We start from the raw sequence: 24,293 nt of genomic DNA, 5'->3' as shown, positions 1-24,293 counted from the left end.
GAGCAGAGGGATCTGGGAGTACATGTCCACAGATCCCTGAAAGTTGCCTCACAGGTGGATAGGGTAATTAAGAAAGCTTATGGGGTGTTAGCTTTCAAAAGTCGAGGGAAAGAGTTTAATAGTCGCGGGGTAATGATGCAGCTCTATAAAACTCTGGTTAGGCCACACTTAGAGTACAGTGTCCATTTCTGGGCGTCTCACTATTGGAAGGATGTGGAAGCATTAGAAAGGGTACAGAGGAGATTTACCAGGATGCTGCCTGGTTTAGAGAATATGGATTATGATCAGAGATTAAGGGAGCTAGGGCTTTACTCTTTGGGGAGAAGGAGGATGAGAGGAGTCATGATAGAGGTATACAAGATTTTAAAAAGGAATAGATAGAGTGGATAGCCAGCACCTCTTCCCCGGGGTACCACTGCTCAATACAAGAGGACGTTGCTTTAAGGTAAGGGGTGGAAAGTTCAAGGGGGATATTAGAGGAAGGTGTTTTACTCAGAGAGTGGTTGGTGCGTGGAATGCACTGCCTGAGTCAGTGGTGGAGGCAGATGCACTGGTGAAATTTAAGAGACTACCAGACAGGTATATGGAGGAATTTAAGGTGGGGGGTTATATGGGAGGCAGGGTTTGAGGGTCAGCACAACATTGTGGGCCGAAGAGCCTGTACTGTGCTGTACTATTCTATGTTCTATGTTCTACTTTCTAATGGAAATAAAGGCCTAATTTCTATTGAACCGTCGAGACGCGTATTGGGAATCTTGCAGGAAAGTGGAATATCCGAGGATCCCACTCCACCTCCGTTCACATGGGGAATTTTGGAACTCGACACACAAACACCACCAGACAGCAGAATTCAACAGGGATCTTAGGCGCTGTAAGATAGTGGCTCTCTTACCGCGCGGTTATGTTCCCACTTTGATGTAGAGCATACTATAAATATTTTTTATTCAAAACCTTGTCTCCATAAATTTGCTTCAAGTAACTTGTTTGTTACTAAACGCTGTATAAACCATAGATTTTAAAACTCGCGGGTCTTCTAGTGCTCGGCGATTTCAGGATCATCTTTGCTAACTTATAGGAAGCAGCGTCACTCGGCTGTTTGGATACAGAATTGCCTTTCCTATTGAAGACAGAGTGTAGTGGTCGTTAGATCTTACTCTGACTCAAACTTTACCTGGCGGTGTCCCTCAGGGACCCGGGTTGGTACCTCTATACATACTGCATGGGGCTTGGCTGAAACTTGGTAGAGTGTGTTTGTGATGTTGGTAATGACGCAAAGATTGTTGCCTTAATGGATAGCGTAGTGCTTTGCCGAATAACAGAGCACTGTCTATCTGATGTAGATATGGGCAAATGGAAGTTAATTCGGGCAAGTGTGAGGTGTTGTGCATTGGGAGGTCTGGAGTAAAGGGGAGGGACACAGTTAATGAATTTGCGATTAACAGCGTCGCTGCACAGAGGGACAATGGAACCATATCTCCATAAAAGGTAGTTTGGGCAGTAAGGAAGACAGCTCGATAAATCGCTGGTTCAGCCGCAATTGAAGCACAGTGCAGAATTCTTCTTCCCCCATTATGTGTTGTGGAGGCGCTGGGTGGGTGCCGAACGGGTTCAACAGAATGCTACCTGGATTAGAGGATAAGGGATTTAAAGAGAGGTTGTGCAAACTTGGTTTGTTTCCTCTACAGTTTTGGAGACTAAGGGGAGACCTGTAAATCTTTTATAGAATTACGAGAGGCATCGATTGAAAACCGGCATCTTTTCCCCATGGCGGAAATGTCTAAGGCGAAAGCAAACGGTTTTAATGCTAAAATGGAGATGTACGGGTCGGGTGTTTCTACACGGAGAGTGGTGGGTGTCTGGACGCTCTGTAGCGGAGTAAATACGATACAGACGCTTGGAATGCCGATAGATATGCAAATGAAGACGGTGGTTCCGACCAATGACAGGACAGAAGGGATCAGGCGTCATTAGGTTCGTCAGTTGGGCGGATCACGGTGAACGAAGAGCTCCTTTGCTCTGCCGTTTGATGTTCCATGAGCTACATTATCACCGGTGAGAAACTTCAGTCCAAAGCAGTTGCTGTACATTTCACTTCCGGAACTTGATATCAGCATAGACGATCTCGTCTCTTTGAGTCGGCTGCGAGTCGCCAACACGACACGATTCCTGGGCGACGCCCTGCAAGAGAACATATTTGTATTCCACATAAAGACAAAGCTTATATTTGGCTTGGAAGTGAAGAATGGACACAAGCGAAATCCGGATGAAAATCTTTTCAATTCTGGATGGGAGTTCCATTATATTTTGATGGGAGTTCCATTATATTTTGATGGGAGTTCCATTATATTTTCTGAAGACAATAAGATAATTACGTTGAATTTTGGATTATCCCACCAACCACCGCTCATTTACTCTTCACATCAGATCAGCCGTATTCCCCTCTGCTTTCTCTCCAAATCCAGACACCTTAACGTCTCTTTAGTCTGTCCACTCAAGCCACGTTGATACATTTTTGTCACGGAGCTGCAAGTCGTTCCATTGTGACCTTTGACATTTAGGGTGGGTGTCGGGGATGGAACTCACGGGAAACCCACGATATAACGAGAACACCGTGTAAACTTTACACCAATAGATTATGACCCCCTGATTGATGGTGGGTTACTAATTTCCCAAACGGCTGCAGAGCAGCAGCGTAATATTAAAACACTAAACCTAGTAGCTGATTCAATTCTTCTTATCAAGGCAACGAAAAAGAGAAAGCGTTTTTAGCAAATATCAAGGCAAGACCAAGCAAAAGAGCATCGAAATGTGAAAGAAGATATTTGCCATTCCTTCAGTGTCCAGCGGCCCATCGGCTCCTCATTCCCACCAATACAGCCATCAGCACGGCCTCGCCAAGTATCACAACACTATTTGCAACGACTCTCTTGCCTGTGAAGTATAACCGGCTGAATAAAAGCAAACTACGTTACATGAAAATGTCACTCCAGTTTGACGCTGCTTACCATGAAATTTATTGAAGGCGTCACAGTACTGTAGACGATCGAAAACTCGGAAACAGCTGCAGCTTTCTGTCGTTGCTTCCTAAAGCACCAAACAGAGACGGGTTACAAATTGGTTGCAAACCATAGAAATGATTTGCAGCGGCACCGCGACGAGGAGCAATATTTCAATAACTGTGTCTCTTATGGTTTATCCCCCGGCATTCTCGTTCAGAATAGTTCGAGTGGAGCCGCCTTATCATGTCGCGCACAAAGTAAACGTGAGGGTTATTTATTGTACAGCCTTTAATGTTTGCCCAAATTAAAAACGGGTGAGCATGTTTACAGAGCGTGGTCGTTTAAAATACAAACAAAAATGTTCGAAGTTTTCGGAGTGAAAACACAAGGAAACATCGAATTAAGTGGAACAACGTATGTAGAATTCATTGTTCAATCCCACGCTGTCTTAATTCGGCCTCTGAAATTGTCCTTCTAAATTCCAGTTTATTGCTCCTTTAAGGCAGATGGTCAGATTCTCCTTTGAGTGGCAATGAACGAAATTTGGATTATTTACCGAAACTGGTTGGCATTGGGCACTACCTCCCCTGGGTTACAAATCATACATACCGGCACACTGCAATCGTGCACAGGACGACAATCAGAATGACAAAGCCGGCTCCCACCCCGCCTGCTGTCAAGCAGATCGTCCGGAATTCTGTTCCTGAAATGGCGAACAAGGGCACGGAATGAGCCATCAGAACTGATATTTTGATAACGTGCTTTCAGAATGCAGACCCATCCCCTAAAAAAGAATTCACCGCATGTTATGTCTACATGATTGTAATTTGCGATTCCTCCCGCAGCTCTCTTGTGAAATGTGAGCACAAAGACCACCCCTATTGCACGTTTTAAGAGACTATTAGAGGCTCCGTGGTTTTATCTGGTATGTTACTCACTGGAAAACGTGGTGTGTATGAAAATCCTCTCACTGCACCGTACGTAAATGAAACTATGCGCAAACTAGCCACAAAAAAGGAGCAGTTATCAAACATCATTGCAAATCACATAAAGGATTCAAAGAAGTTACGGCCATGATCACGCGCCAAAAGCTACTGACGTTAGCAGCTGGTTCTTCGAAAAGGCGAAGAAACTGGCGCAACAAGTTCAGTTATTACAATATTAATCCAGAAATCTAGGTTCATTCTGACCTCCAGTACTGTAGGTAGATTTTTGCCTTCTCTCGGTGACCGGCGGGTGTCCTCCGGGTTCTACACCCAAAGCCGAATTAAAATCTCGAGCAGAACACTACACCACAATTCATCCCTTCAGACCCCGATGTTGTGCCGTCTTCTTCGCCGACTCTATTATCACGTAACACTTCTCTCTTATAGTCCATTTTCTACCATCCATCTGCCTACCCAAGTTTCTTCAATGTCGCCGATACGTCTGCGTCTGCAAGTACCCTCGCAGAGGTCCCGCGCACCTATCACTGTCTGTGGTAAATACTTCATTTTGACATCTACCTACCACCCCCCCCATACGTTAATCTCCTTAAAATTATTATCCTCTCGTATTATCCATTTGCACCCGTAGGGGAAAACTATGTGGCAATCCATGTCACTTAACATTTGCTAAACATCTATCGAGTCTCATCTCATGTCCCTTCCGTCCAAAGTGAAAAAATAAACTATCCAGTCGCCTCTCATGTCTCTTCAGTCAACAGTGAAAAAAATAAACTATCCAGTCTCCTCTCATGTCTCTTCAGTCAACAGTTAAAAAAAAATATCGAGTCTCCTCTCATTTTCATGGGGGGCGGGCCGCTGGGAGCGAACCCAAATGTAAGACACACACACACTGAAGTACTAGGAACAGGACTGGGCGTGTCAAGTAAGCAAGGAAAGTGGGGAAGAAACGACGCTGGACAAGACACAGGCCCTGGACGAGGTTAGGATATTGTACAGGGCCTGGGCTAGGACTAGACTAGGAAACCGGGAAGTGGTCGAGGAAATAGGAACTTGGAACCTGTACAAAGACTCCGAGCCAGAGACTGGACAGGGGCCCGGAACCTGGGTCTTGACTCGGGCTCGGTCCCCGGATCTAGGCGAGGACAAAACGTGGCTACGGTACAAGGAGTGGCAACAGGACTGGACGTGAGACTCCTAGACAGGACGAGGGAAGCCAGTACCGGGCAGAGCGAGGTATTCTTGGCCTGAGCGAGGCACATGGACAGGACGAGAACACGAAGCCTTGGCTTGGTCGAGGGAGAACAGGAACGCAGAGCCTTGGTCGAGGGAGAACAGGAACACAGAACGCAGATCCTTGGTCTTGAGAGCCAGGAACATGGAACACAGAGCCGGGACTCCTCCTTGGGAACAGGTCGTAGGGCCGGGTGTCATACACAGAATGCTGAAAACGACGAGACGGTTCCCAAAACAACGTAGTGGAAAACGGTGGGGCCTACCTAGCGAAGGCGTGGACACAGAGACAGTTTCAACTCAAGGTAGCGGCAAACGGCCGGACCTACCTAGCGAAGGTGAGGACACAGTTCCAAACAACGAAAGACAGTTCCTTATCTAGACACAGCAAGGTCCCGATCTTGCCCTGGCAGTTGAACCTGACGGCGTTACAGGCGAGGACACACGAGAAGGTAGCAGGCGAGACTTCAGAAGTAAGGGGAAGGGGAGGGAACAGTCCAGCACCTGAAGTTGAACCCAGGAGCTGTTTATGTAGCCAGCCCAAAATGAGAATCATGTGCCTCAATTAAGGGACACAACACGATAAGAGAAAACCAGAAAACCTGGAATAAGGAACGATGGACTGCACTGTGAACCAGAACGCGGACTTCACGGACCGAACCATAACACTCATGTCCCTTCAGTCCAAAGTGAAAAGATAATCCCAATTCACTCAGTCTATTCTCATAAAACATGCTCACTCACCCGGACAGCACGCTGGGAAACCTATTTTGCTCCCTCTGTAAAGCTTCCACATTCCACCCTAAATTGACTCTAGTGTTCATAACTGGTGGAATATGGGTTGTGGTAGGGGATGTTATGAGCATGTAGAGATAATTTAAAATTGGGTTAATGTCGGATGAGTGGAGAATTACGACCAGAACGAGCTTAATGGATCGAAACCGTGTTCCCACGTCATACGGCTCTAGAAAGACCTTTATCCGTAACCCACGTTCAGCCGCCTTTTGCGCGGTAAACTGAAGGTCCAAGACAAAATTCTCTTTGGGATCCAATCCTCTCTCCGCCAATGTCTGTCTGGAAATCACAGTCAATTTTAACTTCATGTCAAAGTTGACATATGATTTAATCACGAACGTCATTCGCATTGTCTTCTTTCAATAATTAATAAATTAGCTATTCCTAAACGTTCGACTTAGATATGTTTAAAATATAGTTTATATACATTTACAGCATGTGGCCATTTGAAAGTCAGCTGTCAGGTGCCCATCGATGCTGTCGGGCACCAGGAATTCACGATGAATCGGCTGAGGTTATGCTCACTCAATACCAAACTTCCTGGCAAGAATATTGGCCGGAGGAGCTCTGACCACCCGTTGCCACTGACCACAGTGCCTTTCTGACCACAGGGTATATGGACAGAGAGCGCAGATTTATCCTCATATCAAAGGTATGGAAAGCTGCAGGGCACGGGGTTAAGGCGAGGTGTAAAACAGTCGGAGGAGATTTAACGCATTTCTTCAGCCGGGGGTGGTTGGATTGTGAAATGCAGTAAGTGAGAAGTTAGTGAAGGAAACAGGAAATATCTCGTTGAGCCGTTAATTTGTAAGCGCATAGAAGTCTACGACAAATAGCAAGTAAAATGATATTAGTATTGTAAATACTTGTTAGTCAACATGGATATGAAAAGCCGTCGGGTCTAATTCTGCTGGGCGCTACTCTGTGATCACAAACAAGAGAAAATCTGCAGATGCTGGAAATCCAAGCAACACACACAAAATGCTGGAGGAGCTCAGCAGGAACTGAGCAGAAAACACTGGAGGACTGATGAAAGGTCTCGGCACGAAACTGTGCGCTTTTCCACAGACGCTGCCTGACCTGCTGATTTCCTCCGGCATTTTATGTGTGTTACTGTCTGACAGTCAGTCTTTAATCCAAATGGACTTTGCTTCATCTACTGACTTGATTTGGGTAAATTTGACTAAATAGGAGAAAATCTGGTTCACAATTCTCACTCCCTCAAATTACTGATAGTTATAATATGCACCCTCGGAACGGAGCGGGTATTCAGAGGCGCGGTAACCGTGGGTATTCCCTGCAGAGCATGAAATCGCATTTCCCATTCTATCTGCACGGGTCAGATTCACTGAGCTCCGTATCACGTTCCCGTCCGTCTCCCAGACCGCGACCACATCCTCCGACCTGAGCTCCGCCAGGGCTTCCCCGTCGATGCTCCATGAAGCGTTTGCCGGAGGGTTGGCTCTGACCTTGCAAACACAGTTCGTCACGGTCCCAGTGCTGGTGCACGCCAGTTCAGTTTTGGGTCTGTCTGGATATGGAACGACAAGCGAGAAACGAATGCTTACAACTGGTGACAAATTCACGCTGCGGAACACACTCTAAATGTAGATTGATTTTACTGAATTATGTAAAAAAAACTGCAAAACGGCAATTACTAGTTAATTATATATAATATTACCAAATATATAACGATAATTATATACAGCGGTTTCGGTTAATTGCGCGATCGGTTATTCGGGGCAGCCGCTTAGATGGGACAACTCTTAAAGAACAAATCGAGAAAATACCCGGGGCTCCCTTCGTTTATCTGGGACACTGAGCCACTTCATTGCGACGGGAGAGTGTTATAAAACAGATTCTAACCTGCGTCAGACGTGAGCACTTGAGTGGCCATTAGGCACCGCACTGTTCTCAGTGCAAAAAGTTTTTAAATAGCGTCCGCTGCGTGTGATTTGTTCAGATAAGGTGACTTTTGTCACAGGAAGTTGGCGGGAAATTAGTAGTAAGACAATTCAGAACTCCTATGTTCCTGCGTTTCATACATACACGCTGAGATATTCCAGTAAATTTAAGGTTGCCAGGAAAATCAATCAGATTTTGGGGATTTCGTAGCAAATTTAGGTATGAGTGGAAATCTAGGTGGTCATAGCGATAGAAATATATGGCAAATCCCCAGAGTCAGTAGCGGGGTTCAGGACTGAACCGGGATCGATTGAGCGTCAGGACTCATGTTTAACTGGCTACGTCAATAGAAGTGACAAGGGGGCGTAGAGGCGAGGGAAAAGCTTTCCATCGTCTGTAACCCAGAAAAAAATGCTGGAGGAACTCAGCAGGCCAGGCAGCATTTGCGGAAAAGAGTACAGCCGACGTTTCGGGCCGAGGCCCTTCATCAGGATCCTTTCCGTAGATGCTTCCTGGCCTGCTGAGTTTCTCCAGCATTTTGTGTGTGTTGCTCGGATTTCCAGCATCTGCAGATTTTCTCTTGTTTGCCATCGTCTGTAAAGAGATTATGCATCCTCCCCGTGACCGGGAGCGTTTCCTGCCGGTGCTCCGCTTGCTTCTCATTCCAAAGACGTGCGCTTAGCGAGGGTGAGTAAACTGCGGGTGTGGTATGTAGGTCCTGGAAACCAGCCGACACTTGCAGACTGCCCTCAGCTCACCTTTGAACTCTATTGACCCTGGAAACCAGCCGACACTTGCGATGGGGTGCGGTGCCGTGTCCTACTCTGCTAAAGAAGCGAACAAACCAGTGGGCCGAACTTGGACGCAGAGAGCGAGGAGGCGACTGCCTGAGTAGAATATCACCCACACTCACACTGAACGGAAACGCTGGTAGAGCTGTTGGAGACGCCCACGTCGTTTACAGCCAAACACCAATATTTCCCCTCGTCTACTGATGTGACATCACGCAGAAGCACCTTCAATTCTCCGGTCGAAGATGCACCGATATCCTCTCCATTTCTCACCCAAAGTAAAGTGACGGGAATTGTCCCCCAGCTTCTGCAGTACAGTGAGATGGAGCTGCCTTCCAGCGCGACCACTGACCGATTGACGGTCGGTTTCTGAGGAAGTTCTGAAATAAAACATAGAATAATAAATGTTCTCCTTCGAAAATCAAATCGATTTAAATTCAGTGTTCCATACTTAGTATTCATTAAAAATGTTTCCTTTCTGAAAACCTTTAAGCTATATCACTTTTACCCAACCACAACTATGACGAGGCGTCTTACAGTATGTGAAACCAACAATGGGCAGGAATTCTGTCTGCCCTGAAATACAGGAAACGATCGGAATTGTACTGAGCAGTCCAATGGCGTTAGTCTTCTGCCACGTGACTGGTAGCATATAATAATAATAATAATAATACCACCAATAACAACAACAACAATAATCATAATAATAAAAATAATAATAATAAATCGGACGTGGTGTAACTGGGTTTTCTGGCTCCTTTGTTAATCCGGACTCTGACAATTCAGGAACACCGTTGGTTCCTCAAGCGTCTCACAAGGAATGTTTCCCGCCCTTTCCCGAAGCTCACCGGGCCCTCCGTTCCCGCGTTACTCTAATCAATAATGCCGTACGCTCTAATCAACAGGGATTATTTTACTGTGGGTATTTACACCAATTGTGAATTCGAAGTGTGTCGGGGCATAATCAAGTGAAATTCACATCCAGTTGTCAGAAAAGCCTCCTACCCCTGCTCCATCAACATGGCGTTTCCATAAGACCATAAGACCATAAGACAAAGGAGCAGAAGTAGGCCATTCGGCCCATCGAGTCTGCTCCGCCATTTTATCATGAGCTGATCCATTTTCTCCTATTTAGTCCCACTGCCCCGCCCTCTCACCATAACCTTTGATGCCCTGGCTACTCAGATACCTATAAATCTCTGCCTTAAATACACCCAATGACTTGGCCTCCACTGCTGCCCGTGGCAACAAATTCCATAGATTCAACACCCTCTGATTAAAAAAATTTCTTCGTATTTCTGTCCTGAAAGGGCGCCCTTCAATCCTTAACTCATGCCCTCTCGTACTAGACTCCCCCATCATGGGAAACAACTTTGCCACATCCGCTCTGTCCATGCCTTTTAACATTCGAAATGTTTCTATGAGGTCTCCCCTCATTCTTCTAAACTCCAAGGAATACAGTCCAAGAGCGGACTCATATGTTAACCCTCTCATTCCCGGAATCATTCTAGTGAATCTTCTCTCTACCCTCTCCAACGTCAGCACATCCTTTCTTAAATAAGGAGACCAAAACTGCCCACAGTACTCCAAGTGAGGTCTCACCAGCGCCTTATAGAGCCTCAACATCACATCCCTGCTCCTATACTCTATTCCTCTAGAAATGAATGCCAACATTGCATTCGCCTTCTTCACTACTGACTCAACCTGGAGGTTAACTTTAAGGGTATCCTGTACGAGGACTCCCAAGTTTCGTTGCATCTCAGAACTTTGAATTCTTTCCCCATTTAAATAATAGTCTGTCCGTTTCGTTGCGATTGTCGGATTTTGCCGTGTTTCTGACAGCGACACGAGATAGGAAACGGGGCAGGAGCTGTCAGAAGTCACAATAAATGGTTTCACGTACAGTACATTTAGAGAGGTTGAATGAGTCGGAAAGCACATGGCAGGAGCAGCTTCAGTTCGATAAATGTAAGTTATCGACTTGGGTTGGGAGAGTTTGCCCAAATGTTCGCAAATAAGTGTTCATTGGAAGCAAAGATAATTGGTGAGACAAAAATTAAAGGCAGCAAAATGTGCGTTGGTCCTTACTCCAAGAGGATTTGAAAATACGAGCCAACACATGACAATGGGTGTATTTGTGGTGACAACACCGGGGACATTGGGCACTGTTCCCGTCTCAGGAAGAAAGACAGGGGGAACACAGGGATGCTCTTGGCTTCATGTTGCAATGGTCTGACTATCGCGTGAGGTTGAGTGCACGAGGCAGATGGGCACAGATGGATTAACGTCTCGATGACGTGTGTGACATTGTGACGTCTCCATCCGCCGGGTATTTCCGTCCGCTGGATCTCGGGAAGAGGTTTATTCATACAGATGACACAGGATAAGATATTCATGACAGAGCGATACGATACTTATCCACTGGGAGAGGTGGAACCGAGTAATTCCCAGCCACAGAGAAATGTGGGATCCGTGTCCCTCAATAGACGGGAGGACATGGGTAAAGATCGACATGGCAGAGAGATGAATAAGGTTAAGAACATAAATATGCGATATAAAAATGGGAAACATCAGAGAAAAATAACAGGATAATCAGCATAAATATAAAAATAAAATAATTAATCTTGCGGGGCTGAGATCAATCGGATATGAGAAAGAAGGCGAAACAGCTCCGGACATGTGACTGAAAGGGAGGGGGGAGGTAGTACTGGGAGGTAGCGAACAGTGGAACACTTTCCTATGATGGTGTCAAATATTTAACCATTAAATGTCGGTTAAGTCTACTGAATGAGGAATGTGTCGTTAATTTGTAAAGAGAATATAATCTTATCAATCTGACCGATGGGTCATGCGCAATAGGCCAGAAAATACAGTTGGAAGGTGAGGGAGACTGACCGACAAATACAACCTTTCATCAGACAAACAGCATGATCGAGGAGTCATCTATAACTGGGGAGATTAATATCAAGGCGGCTAACTGCAAGATTCGCAAACATTCCGTTCCTTAGGATTGCATTGGGTCTCTTTGTGACAGTGCGGAAGGTCACGGACGCGGGAGTAGGAGAGATAGTTAAAGTAGCGGGTAACGGGAAACTCAGCATTCTTCCCGCAGTCTCCAGTATTGCCGGGATAATTAAAGTAGCGGGTAACGGGAAACTCAGCATTCTTCCCGCAGTCTCAGGTATTTCCCCGCAAAGCGAATGGGCGCTTGGTTCCTCCAGTGTAAGAGAGGCCACAATGCGCAACCGATCCCGACTGTGCTAATGAGCAGAGCCGCCTATTCTGCCGCTATTTTCAGCCGTTCTGTTCAAACCTCGGTCCACTGATTAAAACTGGATCAAAATTGTATACTAACAGCATTTCACAGAACTACCAGCAAAGTGTTACTGAGTGAAATCTCAGTTTCGTAACTTGACCGCCCGTGTAGGGCAGCAGTGCGCCGTGTGTTTCGATTAATTTCGTGACAACACTGGACAGACACACCAGGAATTGATACACCTGAGGAGGCAGCAAACATTCATATATTTTCTCGTGTCCCGTTTCCTCTTTGAGAACACATGCTTACCTTTAACGTCCATGGTAATAGTTTCCTTGGCCCTTTGGACGCCCTTCGCTAAAACAGCGCATCCCAGAGATTCCCCGTGATGAGCGAGTGAGGGAGTGAACGTGAGCGCCGACGTCACCACCCGAGTGCCAGGACCTTCACTGACAACCTTCCCTTCCGCTTTGCTGTCCTGTGCCGTAACCACGTGATCTGAAACTATCCATTTTAATTCCAGTTTGTCTCTGGAACAGCTGTCGGGAATGGAGCAGGTCAAACGCGCCCTTTGTCCAGCGATCAGATCCTCACCAACCGAGATCCGGGGCTTTTCTAGAACAGAAGAACGCGTTCAGAAGGGTGTAAATTTCAATAATACAGATATAAGTAAAAGAAACGTAGAAATCATGACACCTCGCTATTTCACTGTCTCCCTTCAGCACGGAGTTTTGCGTATGGTAATGGTCGGCCCGCCAGAGGAAGGTAGTGTGTGCTCCGGGGAGAGTGCAGCGGAGATTCACCAGGCCTTTGACTAGATTGGAGAGCTGGAGTTATGGGCAGAGATTGGGCAAACTGGTTTGTTTTCCAAGGAGCGGTGACCTGATGGAATTAGAGAAGAGGCCCGGGTTGGGGAGAGGGTGAAAATGCTATCCCATGGTAAGAGTGTGTAAAAATCAAGGCACGTGCGTTACAGAGAGACAGATTTTTAAAAGAGGACTGGGGGGCAGGTCTATGCAGAGAAAGACGTTACGTAAAACTGCCTAGTAATAACTATTTTACGATAAACTATGCCCCACTTGACGTCTCCACCTCGCTCAGTGAGGTGCTTGAGGTATGGCCCTACTGCGGGAAAGCAAAATCGCGGCAGATGAGCGGAAATATCAGCGTGAACGCGGGGTGCCGAAGGTCCCGTTTCTGAGCTGTATGACAGTATAACGCCAAGAGTAGGACCATTCGCTCCATCTAATCTACGCTGTCCCCCAGTGCAATCGTCTGAATTCCTTACCCTACTTGCTTCCCCGCAGCCTCCCTACTCTCAATCAACGAACCTGTTCTCTCGCTGGCGCTGAAAACATCGGTACGTATTTCAAACGAACACCTGGTGGTCTTTGTGTTTGGGGAGGGAGCTGCCGCATTAAGGCGGTAGTTGACCGAGGTGGAGACGTCAGCAGGGGCCCGTACAACCCCCAGATGAAAACACACACGGCGTGTTTCTATATTCACTCGTGTTCTGTGCTTAACCAGTGAAGGAAAACATCGTTTCTGCCCTTTCGTGTGTAAATTGCCCGGAGAAACGCGATGCTGGCCATGACAGATTGGCGTTATACCCAGATTATGAGATTATGAAGTTCAGTTAATTTAATAAAACTCTAGCATTCGGATATAACTGCACGTTAGTAATGAAAATGGATGGCGTGTGTAGTCACCAGTCTAGCAGCGTCCTCTCCTCGCCGACGTGACTTCACATCTACATGAAAGCACAATTGGAGAAAGTTTACAAAACAAACTAGGACCACTCACCCCAAACAGTGAGAAAGGATTGTGAGCTTCCGGGTCGATGGGTCGTAATGGGAAAGGTCGTGTAGATATCTACCGTGAATATATATGAACCTTCGTCTCTCTGCTTGGCATCATTTATTCGCAGAGAACAGTCTCCCTTTTCAGGTTTGCCGCTGAAATCTGCTCGGTCGATCGAGCTGCGACGGTAAAAAGTGAGACTACTGAAATTATATTCAAAGACGGCTTCAAGTCGGGTATTTCGAAATCTGGTTGTCAACCACTGTGCCCGCAGTCTGCTGGGAAAGTCGGGAATGCGAAAGGCGCAATCGATCTCGGCACAAGCTCCCACTACCGTCGAAACGTTTTGCTGCATCGTCATCGTCATTTGTGTAGAAACTGGAAATGAGAAACAGGATCTGTAATTATTTCCTCCAGAAGCTCATTCAAAACCATTTCAAGTGTGGAAAATAACTGGTTGTGAGCTTTGTGGGCCCATTAATGTACAGTCGGCCACCATAATTATATACATTCAAAACTGATATCAATAGACAATAGACAGACAATAGACAATAGACATAGGTGCAGGAGTAGGCCATTCGGCCCTTCGAGCCAGCACCGCCATTCGCTGTGATCATGGTTGAATCATCCACAATCAGTATCCAGTTCCTGCCTTATCTCCATAACCTTTGATTCCGCTATCTTTAGGAGCTCTATCCATCTCTTTCTTGAAAGCATCCAGAGACTTGGCCTCCACAGCCTTCTGGGGCAGAGCATTCCATAGATACACCACTCTCTGGGTGAAAACGTTTTTCCTCAACTCCGTTCTAAATGGCCTACCCCTTATTCTTAAACTGTGGCCTCTGGTTCTGGACTCACCCATCAGCGGGAACATGCGTCCTCCCTCCAGCCTGTCCAATCCCTTAATAATCTTATATGTTTCCATCAGATCCCCTCTCATCCTTCTAAATTCCAGTGTATACAAGCCCAATCGCTCCAATCTTTCAACATATGACAGTCCCGCCATCCCGGGAATTAACCTTGTGAACCTACGCTGCACTGCCTCAATAGCTAGAATGTCCTTCCTCAAATTTGGAGACCAAAACTACACGCAATACTCCAGGTGTGGTCTCACCAGGGCCTTGTATAGCTGCAGGAGGACCTCTTTGCTCGTATACTCAATTACCCTTGTTATGAAGGCCAGCATGCTATTAGCTTTCTTCACTGCCTGCTGTACTTGCATGTTTGCTTTCAGTGACTGATGTACAAGACCACCTAGATCTCGTTGTACTTCCCCTTTTCCTAACTTGACTCTATTTAGATAATAATCTGCCTTCCTGTTCTTACCACCAAAGCGGATAACCTCACATTTATCCACATTAAACTGCAACTGCCATGCATCCGCCCACTCACCCAGGCTGTCCAGTTCACCCTGCATTCTCATAACGTCCTCCTCACATTTCACACTGCCACTTAGCTTTGTGTCATCTGCAAATTTGCTAATGTTACTTTTAATCCCTTCAACTAAATCATTTACAAAACAGCTGCGGTCCCAGCATCGAACCCTGCGGTACCCCACTGGTCACCGCCTGCCATTCCGAAAGGGACCCGTTAATCACTACTCTTTGTTTCCTCTCAGCCAGTCAATTTTCAATCCATGTCAATACTCTTTCCCCAATACCAAGTGCCCTAATTTTGCCCATTAATCTCCTATGTGGGGCTTAATCGAAGGCTTTCTGGAAGTCCAGGTACACAACATCCACTGGCTCTCCCTTGTCCATTTTCATAGTTACATACTCAAAAAATTCCAGAAGATTAGTCAAGCACTATTTCCCCTTCGTAAATCCATGCTGACTCAGACTGATCCTGTTATTGCTATCCAAATGTGTCGTAATTTCATCTTTTATAATTGACTCCAGCATCTTTCTCACCACTGACGTCAGACTAACCAGTCTATAATTGTCTGTTTTCTGTCTCCCGCCTTTCTTGAAAAGTGGGACAACATTAGCCACCCTCCAATCTACAGGAACTAATCCTGAATCCATCGAACATTGGAAAATGATTACCAATGCGTCCACGATTTCTAAAGCCACCTCCTTAAGTACCCTGGGATACAGACCATCAGGTCCCGGGGACTTATCAGCCTTCAGACCCAAAAGTCTATCCAACACCGTTTCCTGCCTAATATAAATTTCCTTCAATTCATCCATTCCCTTAGGTCCTTTGGTCACTATTATATCTGGGTGATTATTTCTGCCTTCCCTAGTGAAGACAGATCCAAAGTACCTGTTCAACTCGTCTGCCATTTCCTTGTTCCCCATAATAAGTTCATCCGTTTCTGTCTTCAAGGGCCCAATTTTGGTCTTAACTTTTTTTTTCATTTTCACATACCTAAAGAAGCTTTTACTATCCTCCTTTACATTCCTGGCTAGTTTACCTTCGTACCTCATTTTTTCTCTGCGTATTGCCTTTTTAGTTATCTTCTGTTGCTATTTAAAAGTTTCCTAATCCTCCAGCTTCCCACACATCTTTGCTATGTTATACTTATTCGCTTTCATTTTTATACTGTCCTTTATTTCCCTTGCCAGCCATGGCCTCCCCTTACTCCCTTTAGGATCTTTGTTCCTCTTTAGAATGAACTGATCCTGCACCTTCCGCATTATTCCCAGAAACACTTGCCATTGCTGTTCCACTGTCATCCCTGCTAGGGTATTGTTCCATTGAACTTTGGCCAGCTCTTCCCTCATAGCTCCATAGTTCCATTTGTTCAGCTGTAATACTAACACTTCCGATTTTCCCTTCTCCCTCTCAATTTGTAGATTAAAACTTATCATATTATGGTCACTACCTCCTATTGGCTCCTTTACCTCGAGGTCCCTGATCAAATCCGGTTCATTGCACAACACTAAATCTAGAATTGCCTTCTCTCTGGTAGGCTCCAATACAAGCTTCTCGAAGAATCCATCTCAGAGGGGCTCCACAAACTCCCTTTCTTGGGGTCCTGTACCAACCTGATTCCTCCAGTCTACCTGCATGTTGAAGTCCCCCGTAATAACTGTAGCATTATCTTTGCGACATGCCAATTTTAATTCTTGATTCAACTTACACCCTACATCCAGACTACTGTTTGGGGGCCTGTAGATAACTCCCGTTAGGGTCTTTCTACCCTTAGAATTTCTCAGTTCTTTCCATACTGACTCTACGTCTCCTGATTCTATATCCCCCCCTCACAAGGGACTGAGTATCGTTCCTCACCAACAGAGCAACCCCACCCCCTCTGCCCATCAGTCTGTCCTTTCGATAGGACGTATATCCTTGAATATTCATTTCCCAGGCCCTGTCCACTTGAAGCCATGTCTCTGTTATTCCCACAACATCACACTTGCCAATTTCCAACTGTGCCTCAAACTCATCCACTTTATTTCTTGTACTTCGTGCATTCATATACAATACTTTTAATTCATTACTCCCCTCACCTCCCGTATCAGTTCCTATTTCACTTGGCCATACTGTACGATCCCTTCTTGAGCTTTCTACTCCGTTGGTTCTGTTGTCTTTCTTAAATTTTCTTATTCTCTCTTTCCCTTTAAATCCATCCTTATATTTCCAGTTAGTCCCCTCCACCCCCCTCACTACTTAGTACCTCTAACTTTTCTGAGCTCAAGCTGGTAAAACGTGGGCTATGGGCATAAACACGCACACTCATTTCCCAATTGCTTGGAGCTTACGGACTATTCTAGTGATGTTTAGGATTGTGGATTTAGGGACATTTACATGAATATCGGTTTCCATATGTTCTGTGCGTTTGGAATGGCTGTATGTATTCAGTAAGTGGTCTTTGTTTGTTTATCCTGTGTTATTATGTCTGGGCGGGTATCCTGGATTGTCCTGTCTGCAATAACGGATCTGTCGGAATACAATTTGCGGGACCCAGACTCGAAAATTGTCATTGTCCGGATCGGGGTCCCTTTAAATTTACCTTGTTTATGTTACGATCCGGACCGTTGATTCCCTGTTTTCCCATGCCCCTCGACTTTGGTGATTAGAGGCAATTAACACTCGGCTGAACCGGTAGTTTATAGTCTCCGGCTTTCAGCCGTTCGGCGCGGGAGCGTCTGCAAAGTCATCCAAGGTACGGTATGCTGATGTCATCTGGCCGGAGCAAGCCTACTCTCTGCCGAAGCGAGTGCCGGTAATTCGCCTCTTCTCACCGGAGCAACCCTGTCCAGTTACCTCGCCAAAGCGAGCCTGCAAAGTTTCCTAACCGAGGTGGGACCGTCAGTTAACCTGACGGAGGGAATCAAGAACCGCTGTCTACTGTTCCCGAGCCGAGTAGAGAGCTCGCCACTACTCGGAGGCTCCAAGCCAAGTCCTGGCTCTGGCAGCATTCAAGTTCCAAGCCAAGTCCTGGCTCCGACGGTATTCAAGTTCCAAGCCAAGTCCTGGCTCCGGCGGCATTCAAGTTCCAAACCAAGTCCTGGCTCCGGCGGCATTCGAGTTCCAAGCCAAGTCCTGGCTCCGGCAGCATTCAAGTTCCAAGCCAAGTCCTGGCTCCGGCGGCGTTCAAGTTCCAAGCCAAGTCCTGGATCCGGCGGCGTTCAAGTTCCAAACCAAGTCCTGGCTCTGGCGGCGTTCAAGCACCAAGCCAAGTCCTGGTCCCGGCGGCATTCAAGCACCAAGCCAAGTCCTGGTCCCGGCGGCATTCAAGCACCAAGCCAAGTCCTTGTCCCGGCGGCATTCAAGCGCCAAGCCAAGTCCTGGCCCTGGCGGCATTCAAGCACCAAGTCAAGGCCTGTCCCTGGCGGCATTGAAGCACCAAGTCAAGTCCTGGCCCTGGCGGCATTGAAGCACCAAGTCAAGTCCTGGCCCTGGCGGCATTGAAGCACCAAGTCAAGTCCTGATCCTGGCGGCATTCAAGCACCAAGTCCAGTCCTGATCCTCGCGGCATGCAAGCACCAAGTCAAGTCCTGGCCCTGGCGGTCTGTGATTCCTGTCCTACTCCCTTGTCTGAATCCCTTCTCTGCCCCTTTCGCCTCTAGCCCTCGTCTGCAGCTCCCGCCTGCACTTCGGTCTAGTTCCATCGCCAGGGCTAGATAGGTACTGTCTGGTGTGCTTTGGTCTTGTCTTGTCTCGTCCTCGCCTCCGTGGGATAAGTCAGGCCGTCTTGCTGTTGCCCCGCGGGGGGTCATGAGTCCCGGCCCTATGTCTTGTACCCAAGGTGGGGTCCCGACTCTCTGTTCGGTGTGTGAATACCGGCCCTATGTCTTGTACCCAAGGAGGTGTCCCGACTCTGTGTTCTGTGTATGTGTCCACGGTTCCATGTACCTGCTCTCCCGAGACCGAGGCTCTGTTTTCCATGTTCCTCCTCTCCCTAGCCCATGTCATGTCCTTGCCTGGTTCTGGGGTCCGAGCCCGACGCAAGACCCAGGTACTGGGTCCTTGCCCAGTCTCGGGCTCGGAGTCCATACCCTAGCCTCTTCATGTCTCCTCCAGTTCTGGGAGCCGATTCTGAGTCCAAGCCCAGACCCTTGTTCCAGCCTAGTCGTAGTCCTGAGTCCTTGTCCAGTTCGCTATTTCCTGCTCGTGCCTTCCTCCCTTGGTATCGAACAATAAACTAAATCTAAGTAACCTCACAAGTTGTGTCATGCATTTGGGTCCACCCTTGCTCTCAATGCCCCGCCATTGTGACAAAAACTGGACCAGGCTTGTATTTGTAATGAGGTAGGGGATTTTTATGAGTTTGCATTTTAAAGGGAGATTGTGGTAAATAAGACTTTTTCCAGGTGATTGTGCCTATGCAAGTGATGAAATTCAGTTAAACTGCTGGAGGAAACTGAAATGTTTGTTTCTGGTTGTTTTCTCGGCATTTTCTGCATTAATAGTCTTCAGTTTATTGGTCTTTTATTCTGTTTTTGATACTTTTCAAGTTAGCCACGTGGTCCTGTGTCGGCACAAGGAGCCCGATTCTGGGCAGAAGTCTTCAACTCCTTGAACTCTTCCTTGAACGCCGAGGGAAACAGTCTGCCCAGATTGGGGGATGTCTACCAAGGAGGGTCACACTCTTCCCCTGGTCATTTTCTTTTCCTGTTGTACTGATCATTTCCTCATTGTTTCTGGGTTATACTTCATTCAATCTTAGTAGTGTGTGCTTCTTAACAGAATGCATATGCTCGCGTGGAGTGCTGAATTTTCTTTTCAATAATGAAAAAAAAAATCTTTGGAAGTTTCATCTGACAGTTGAGTAAATTTAGACCAGGATCAGAATGAGGTTTATTATCACCGGCATGTGTCGTGAAATTTGTTAACTTAGCAGCAGCAGTTCATTGCTATTTCATAATATAGAGGAAGAAATAATAATATTAACAACAACAAATAAATAAGTAAATCAATTGCAATGTACGTGTATTGAATAGAATAAAAATCGTCAAAAACAAACATGATATATATTAAAAAGGGAGGTAGTGTTCACGGGTTCAATGACCATTTAGGAATCGGATGGCAGAGGGGAAGAAGCTGTTCCTGAATCGCTGAGTGTGTGCCTTCAAGCTTCTGTACCTCCGACCTGATGGTAACAGTGAGAAAATGGCACGCCCTGGGTGCTGGGGGTCCTTAATAATGGACGCCGCCTTTCTGAAACACCGCTCCCTGAAGATGTCCTGGGTACTTTGTAGGCTTGCACAAGATGGAGCTGACTAGATTTACAACCATCTGCAGATTCTTTCGGTCCTGTGCAGTAGCCCCCTCCCTTCGTCCCCCCACCCCCCCCCCCCATACCAGACAGTGATCAGCCTGTCAGAATGCTCTCCACGGTGCAGCTATAGACGTTTCTGAGTGTTTTTTGTTGACATATCAAATCTCTTCAAACTTCGAATGGAGTGCAGTCGCTGTCTAACTATAAGACCACCGCCGGATGCAAACTGAATTGCCGCCACTGTCCCTTGCCCCTGGGTCCGCTGTGTTGCGTTCCGCCGCTGCGGGCTGTGCTGCACTGTGGCGGGCCGCTGTGAGACCGGTGGTAGTTATTGGTGCACCGCCTGGTATGCGTCCTGGAGCCGCCCTTCGGCGCCGGGGTAGAGTGTTGTCCCCGGTACAGCCACACGGGCCCACGGCGGGACAGCAGGTCCAGGACAATGATGCAGGACTCGCGGATGTCGGCCAGCCACACCGCGTGATCCACTGTGTTTTTTCCCACTACGATGCGCAGTCACCTCTTCCCTCTCATCAGCGCACGGTCGCCAGCCGGACCACCGTCTTTAAGCACCCTGGCGCGGATGGCCGGTCCGTTTCCGAGGCATCTGCTGCCCTCCACCACGCAGTCCGTGGACAAGCCTTGCTCTTCAGCCAAACGGTCCACCCGGAGAGGCGGCACCGGAGGGGTTCTGCTGGAGGTCTCAGGCGGCGCCGCCCGCTCGACGTTTCCCGGTGGCTGCGCTGGGCTGTGGCGTGGTGCAGTACCGGGCCAAATGGCCAGTCTCGCCACACCGGTAGCAGATATCAGTCCACGGCACGCTGCGGAGCCGTGTCCCCCAGGTTGGGGAGCTTGGGTACGCTCAACCCCGTCGGGGTTCTCTGGGACGGCCGGTTCATACGTTCTCCCACCGTGTCAGCGTCCCGCCTTGGATACCCGGCCCGCGAATGCGTGGGAGGGAAACTGCTCGGTCCCTCGACTTGTATCAGATATCAGACCTGCCAGTCCACAACTGTGCTACAAGTTCATCCACCTATCGTTGTAGACGGTGAAGTCAGAATTCACACCTGCAGTCCTGTATTCGTCACTCTTTTCCACTTTGTCCCCCTTTTACGTTTCAACTCATCCCCTTGACTACGATGTTGCCCCATCATCAGGCTATTCTTGCTAGCGGTCTCACTACACACTGCTCCTATTTGCTTAACCAACTACCCCACCCTCAGCCCTGTCATTCTGGTTCCTACCCCCCTGCCAATTTCGTTTGAACTCTCCAGAGGACCTCTAGCAGACTTGACCGCACAGATATTGGTCTCCTTCGGGATCAGGTGTAACCCGTCCCATGTGTATAAGTCGTACCTTCCCCAGCAGAAATCTCAATCATTCAGATATTTGGTCCCCTGGCCCCTGCGCCAGTTCCTGGGCCACGTATTTATCTGCCAAATTCTCCTATTCTTACCATCACTGGCGAGAGGCTCTGGAGCAAACTAGAGTCCATCACCCTGTTGTCTTGCTTTTCAGCTTTCTACCACGCTCCCTGACATCTCTCTTCAGGACCTCCTCAATTAACCTGCCTATGTCATTGCTGCCAATTTGGGCCAAGACTTCGAGCTGTTCGCCTTCCCCTTCAGAAGGCCGTGAACCTGACCCGAGATATCCCTGACCCTGGTATCTGGGAGGCAAGACACCATTCGGGTGTTTCCATCGCGTCTACAGAATCTCGCCACTATTTCTCCATCCATGGACTCTCCTCTCAATATTGCAGTGCTCTTCACCTCTCCTCTCTTCCGACCCTGAGCACCAGAGACCCGGCGCTGCGGCTCCCCTCTGGTAGTTCGTCCTGCTCAACAGTATCTATAACAGTATACTCATTACTGAGGGAAACGGCACGGGAGTTCTCTGTACTGGCCACCCATTTCCATTCCTCCTTCTGACAACCATCCAGTAACCCGCCCACTGCAGGCGAGGGTGACGGCTTCCCTGTAGCTCCTATCTATCACTTCCTCAGTCTCCCGTGTGAGCCGAAGGAAATCGAGCTGGAGTTCCAGTTCCTGACCACATTCCCCGAGGAGTCGCGGTTCGGTGCACCTGGTGTAGATGGGATTATCCTGGAGGCTGGAATTCTCATAGAATTCCCACATCTCTCACACAGAACGCAACCCAGTCCCTGGACCATTCTCACTGCACTAACGGAGTACTCGCAGACCAGCGATGAGGAAAGGAGGAGGAGGAGGAGGAGATGGAGAAAGAGAAGAAAGAAGAAGAGACGTACTAGATACCTACCTCAACAAGCCTGATGAGCAAATAATTCTAATATTTGACTTAATTGTTTGCTTTACGATGAAGAAGCGTGAATTTTAAATCGCCAATTTGTAGAAGCCGGTGGCAATGTATAATTCGGTTGCTTATTTCTGATTTTATACTCTATTTTCTCCCGATTCTGTAAACGAGAGAGCGGGTTTAAAGCCGTACAAAACAATAGTGGGCTTAGAGAGTCGACCAGGAACGGCTCCATGTGATTTTGCAAACGGCGGTTGTTCTTTTACGGATATTAATAGATTATAGTGTCCCAATACTTCACCAGTTACTGTGGGAATTTCACAGGTATTGGGTGTAGCTTAGATATTTTAAGAGCTTCTATTAACCACGTGTGGGGCAGAATCAAGTGCTTTATGGCACTCAGTATAACAGCGTGAAAGATTTCTGCTTTTTGGCCGGACTTGATTTAGAATTGAAGAATCTGCGCTTCTGTAAGTATATTATGGTAATCTAAGTGAGTGCTGAGTAGTTGCGAGATACATGGTGTTACAATTTTATATACAGTTTGTAAACAAGTAATAGGACGATATTTTGATGGGTTGTTTGTGATTTCTCCTTTTGGTAAGAGATATTTTTGTCTTATCAAACATTCGGGCACTTTCTCAGAATTTTAAGGAAAACGGTTGATATGTTTTGATAGGTACGGATCAATACAGATTATTACTATTATTATATTTAAAATAATTTATTCTTAGATAAGTGCGCTACCCACTAGACGCGCTTTTAAATGTGTAATGCAATAACTCTTCTTTCTAATTCACATAAATGTCATCTATCTTAGCGCAGAATATATTTTATAAGTTAACCAACACCCGGTGAAAAGCGATAACAACGTCTCTCTCTCTCTCTCTCTCTCTCTCACTCTCTTTCTCCTCTATCTCTATTTCTATCTATTTCTCTCTTACACACACACACTCTCAGACTCACTCTTTCTCTCTCACACACACTCACTCTCTCTCTTTCTTTGTTTAGCAACAAATGATAACAGCACACCAACGTATTCAACTGTAATATGTCAACCCTAAACTTATGAAACACTCTGTGGATCATAATTATATCTTCTTTGCCCTGCTTCAAGCTTAGTAAAGATTTTTGCTCCCATTTCTCCGACATTTTCCCATGCGCTAGGTAACACCATTCACAAACTATGCTTAAATAATTTTACCTTCGGGAAGCGTCAAGAGGAAAAGAACCAGAGAGCCGCACGTGGCCATGAACATTGCTGATCGCACTGGCCGATTCGGGAGTCGAATACTCGGTTTGTTTTCCCATCCGCCCGACCTGGGATGCCTTTGGTAATGGCTGTTCAGCTGATGGTCAACTCTTATTCCGCTCATCTACCCAGCCCTGCTGACTGTGACTGTCAAGACAGCCTGTTGGTGCTGTGTATTGTGAGATCCCCGCTCATACCGGCTGCTGGCACGTTAGTGATCAATAAGCTGTTGCTGGATACGCACACACCCAGGGAACACCCCAAAATAACTAAAGAGTTGTTTTCTCAAACCAATACTGGTATGCTACTCACGCATCTTCCTTAACCTTTTCTTGTTGTGGTTAATGCATGCGAATCTACACCATATGCCCACC

The 24,293-nt window shown here is 47.0% G+C and overlaps 1 protein-coding gene across 1 annotated transcript; it reads right to left on the bottom strand.

Annotated features, from left to right (window-relative positions):
• Positions 1-923: 923 nt before the first annotated feature.
• On the bottom strand, positions 924-24,131 carry LOC140207749 (myelin-associated glycoprotein-like). The gene is made up of 8 exons (XM_072276307.1): positions 23,872-24,131; positions 13,727-14,101; positions 12,233-12,538; positions 8,790-9,047; positions 7,221-7,502; positions 3,609-3,702; positions 3,006-3,084; positions 924-2,178 (listed from the first exon to the last, which is right to left on the bottom strand). The coding sequence occupies exons 1-8, from the start codon at positions 24,041-24,043 to the stop codon at positions 2,089-2,091; spliced, it is 1,656 nt and encodes a 551-aa protein (XP_072132408.1). The 5' UTR covers positions 24,044-24,131; the 3' UTR covers positions 924-2,088.
• Positions 24,132-24,293: the final 162 nt, after the last annotated feature.

The sequence above is a fragment of the Mobula birostris genome, chromosome 13 (genome assembly GCF_030028105.1).
Source record: "Mobula birostris isolate sMobBir1 chromosome 13, sMobBir1.hap1, whole genome shotgun sequence".
Taxonomy (NCBI): Eukaryota; Metazoa; Chordata; class Chondrichthyes; order Myliobatiformes; family Myliobatidae; genus Mobula; species Mobula birostris.
The sequence above is the reverse complement of the archived record's forward strand: the minus strand, read 5'-3'. Positions and strand labels throughout refer to the sequence as shown.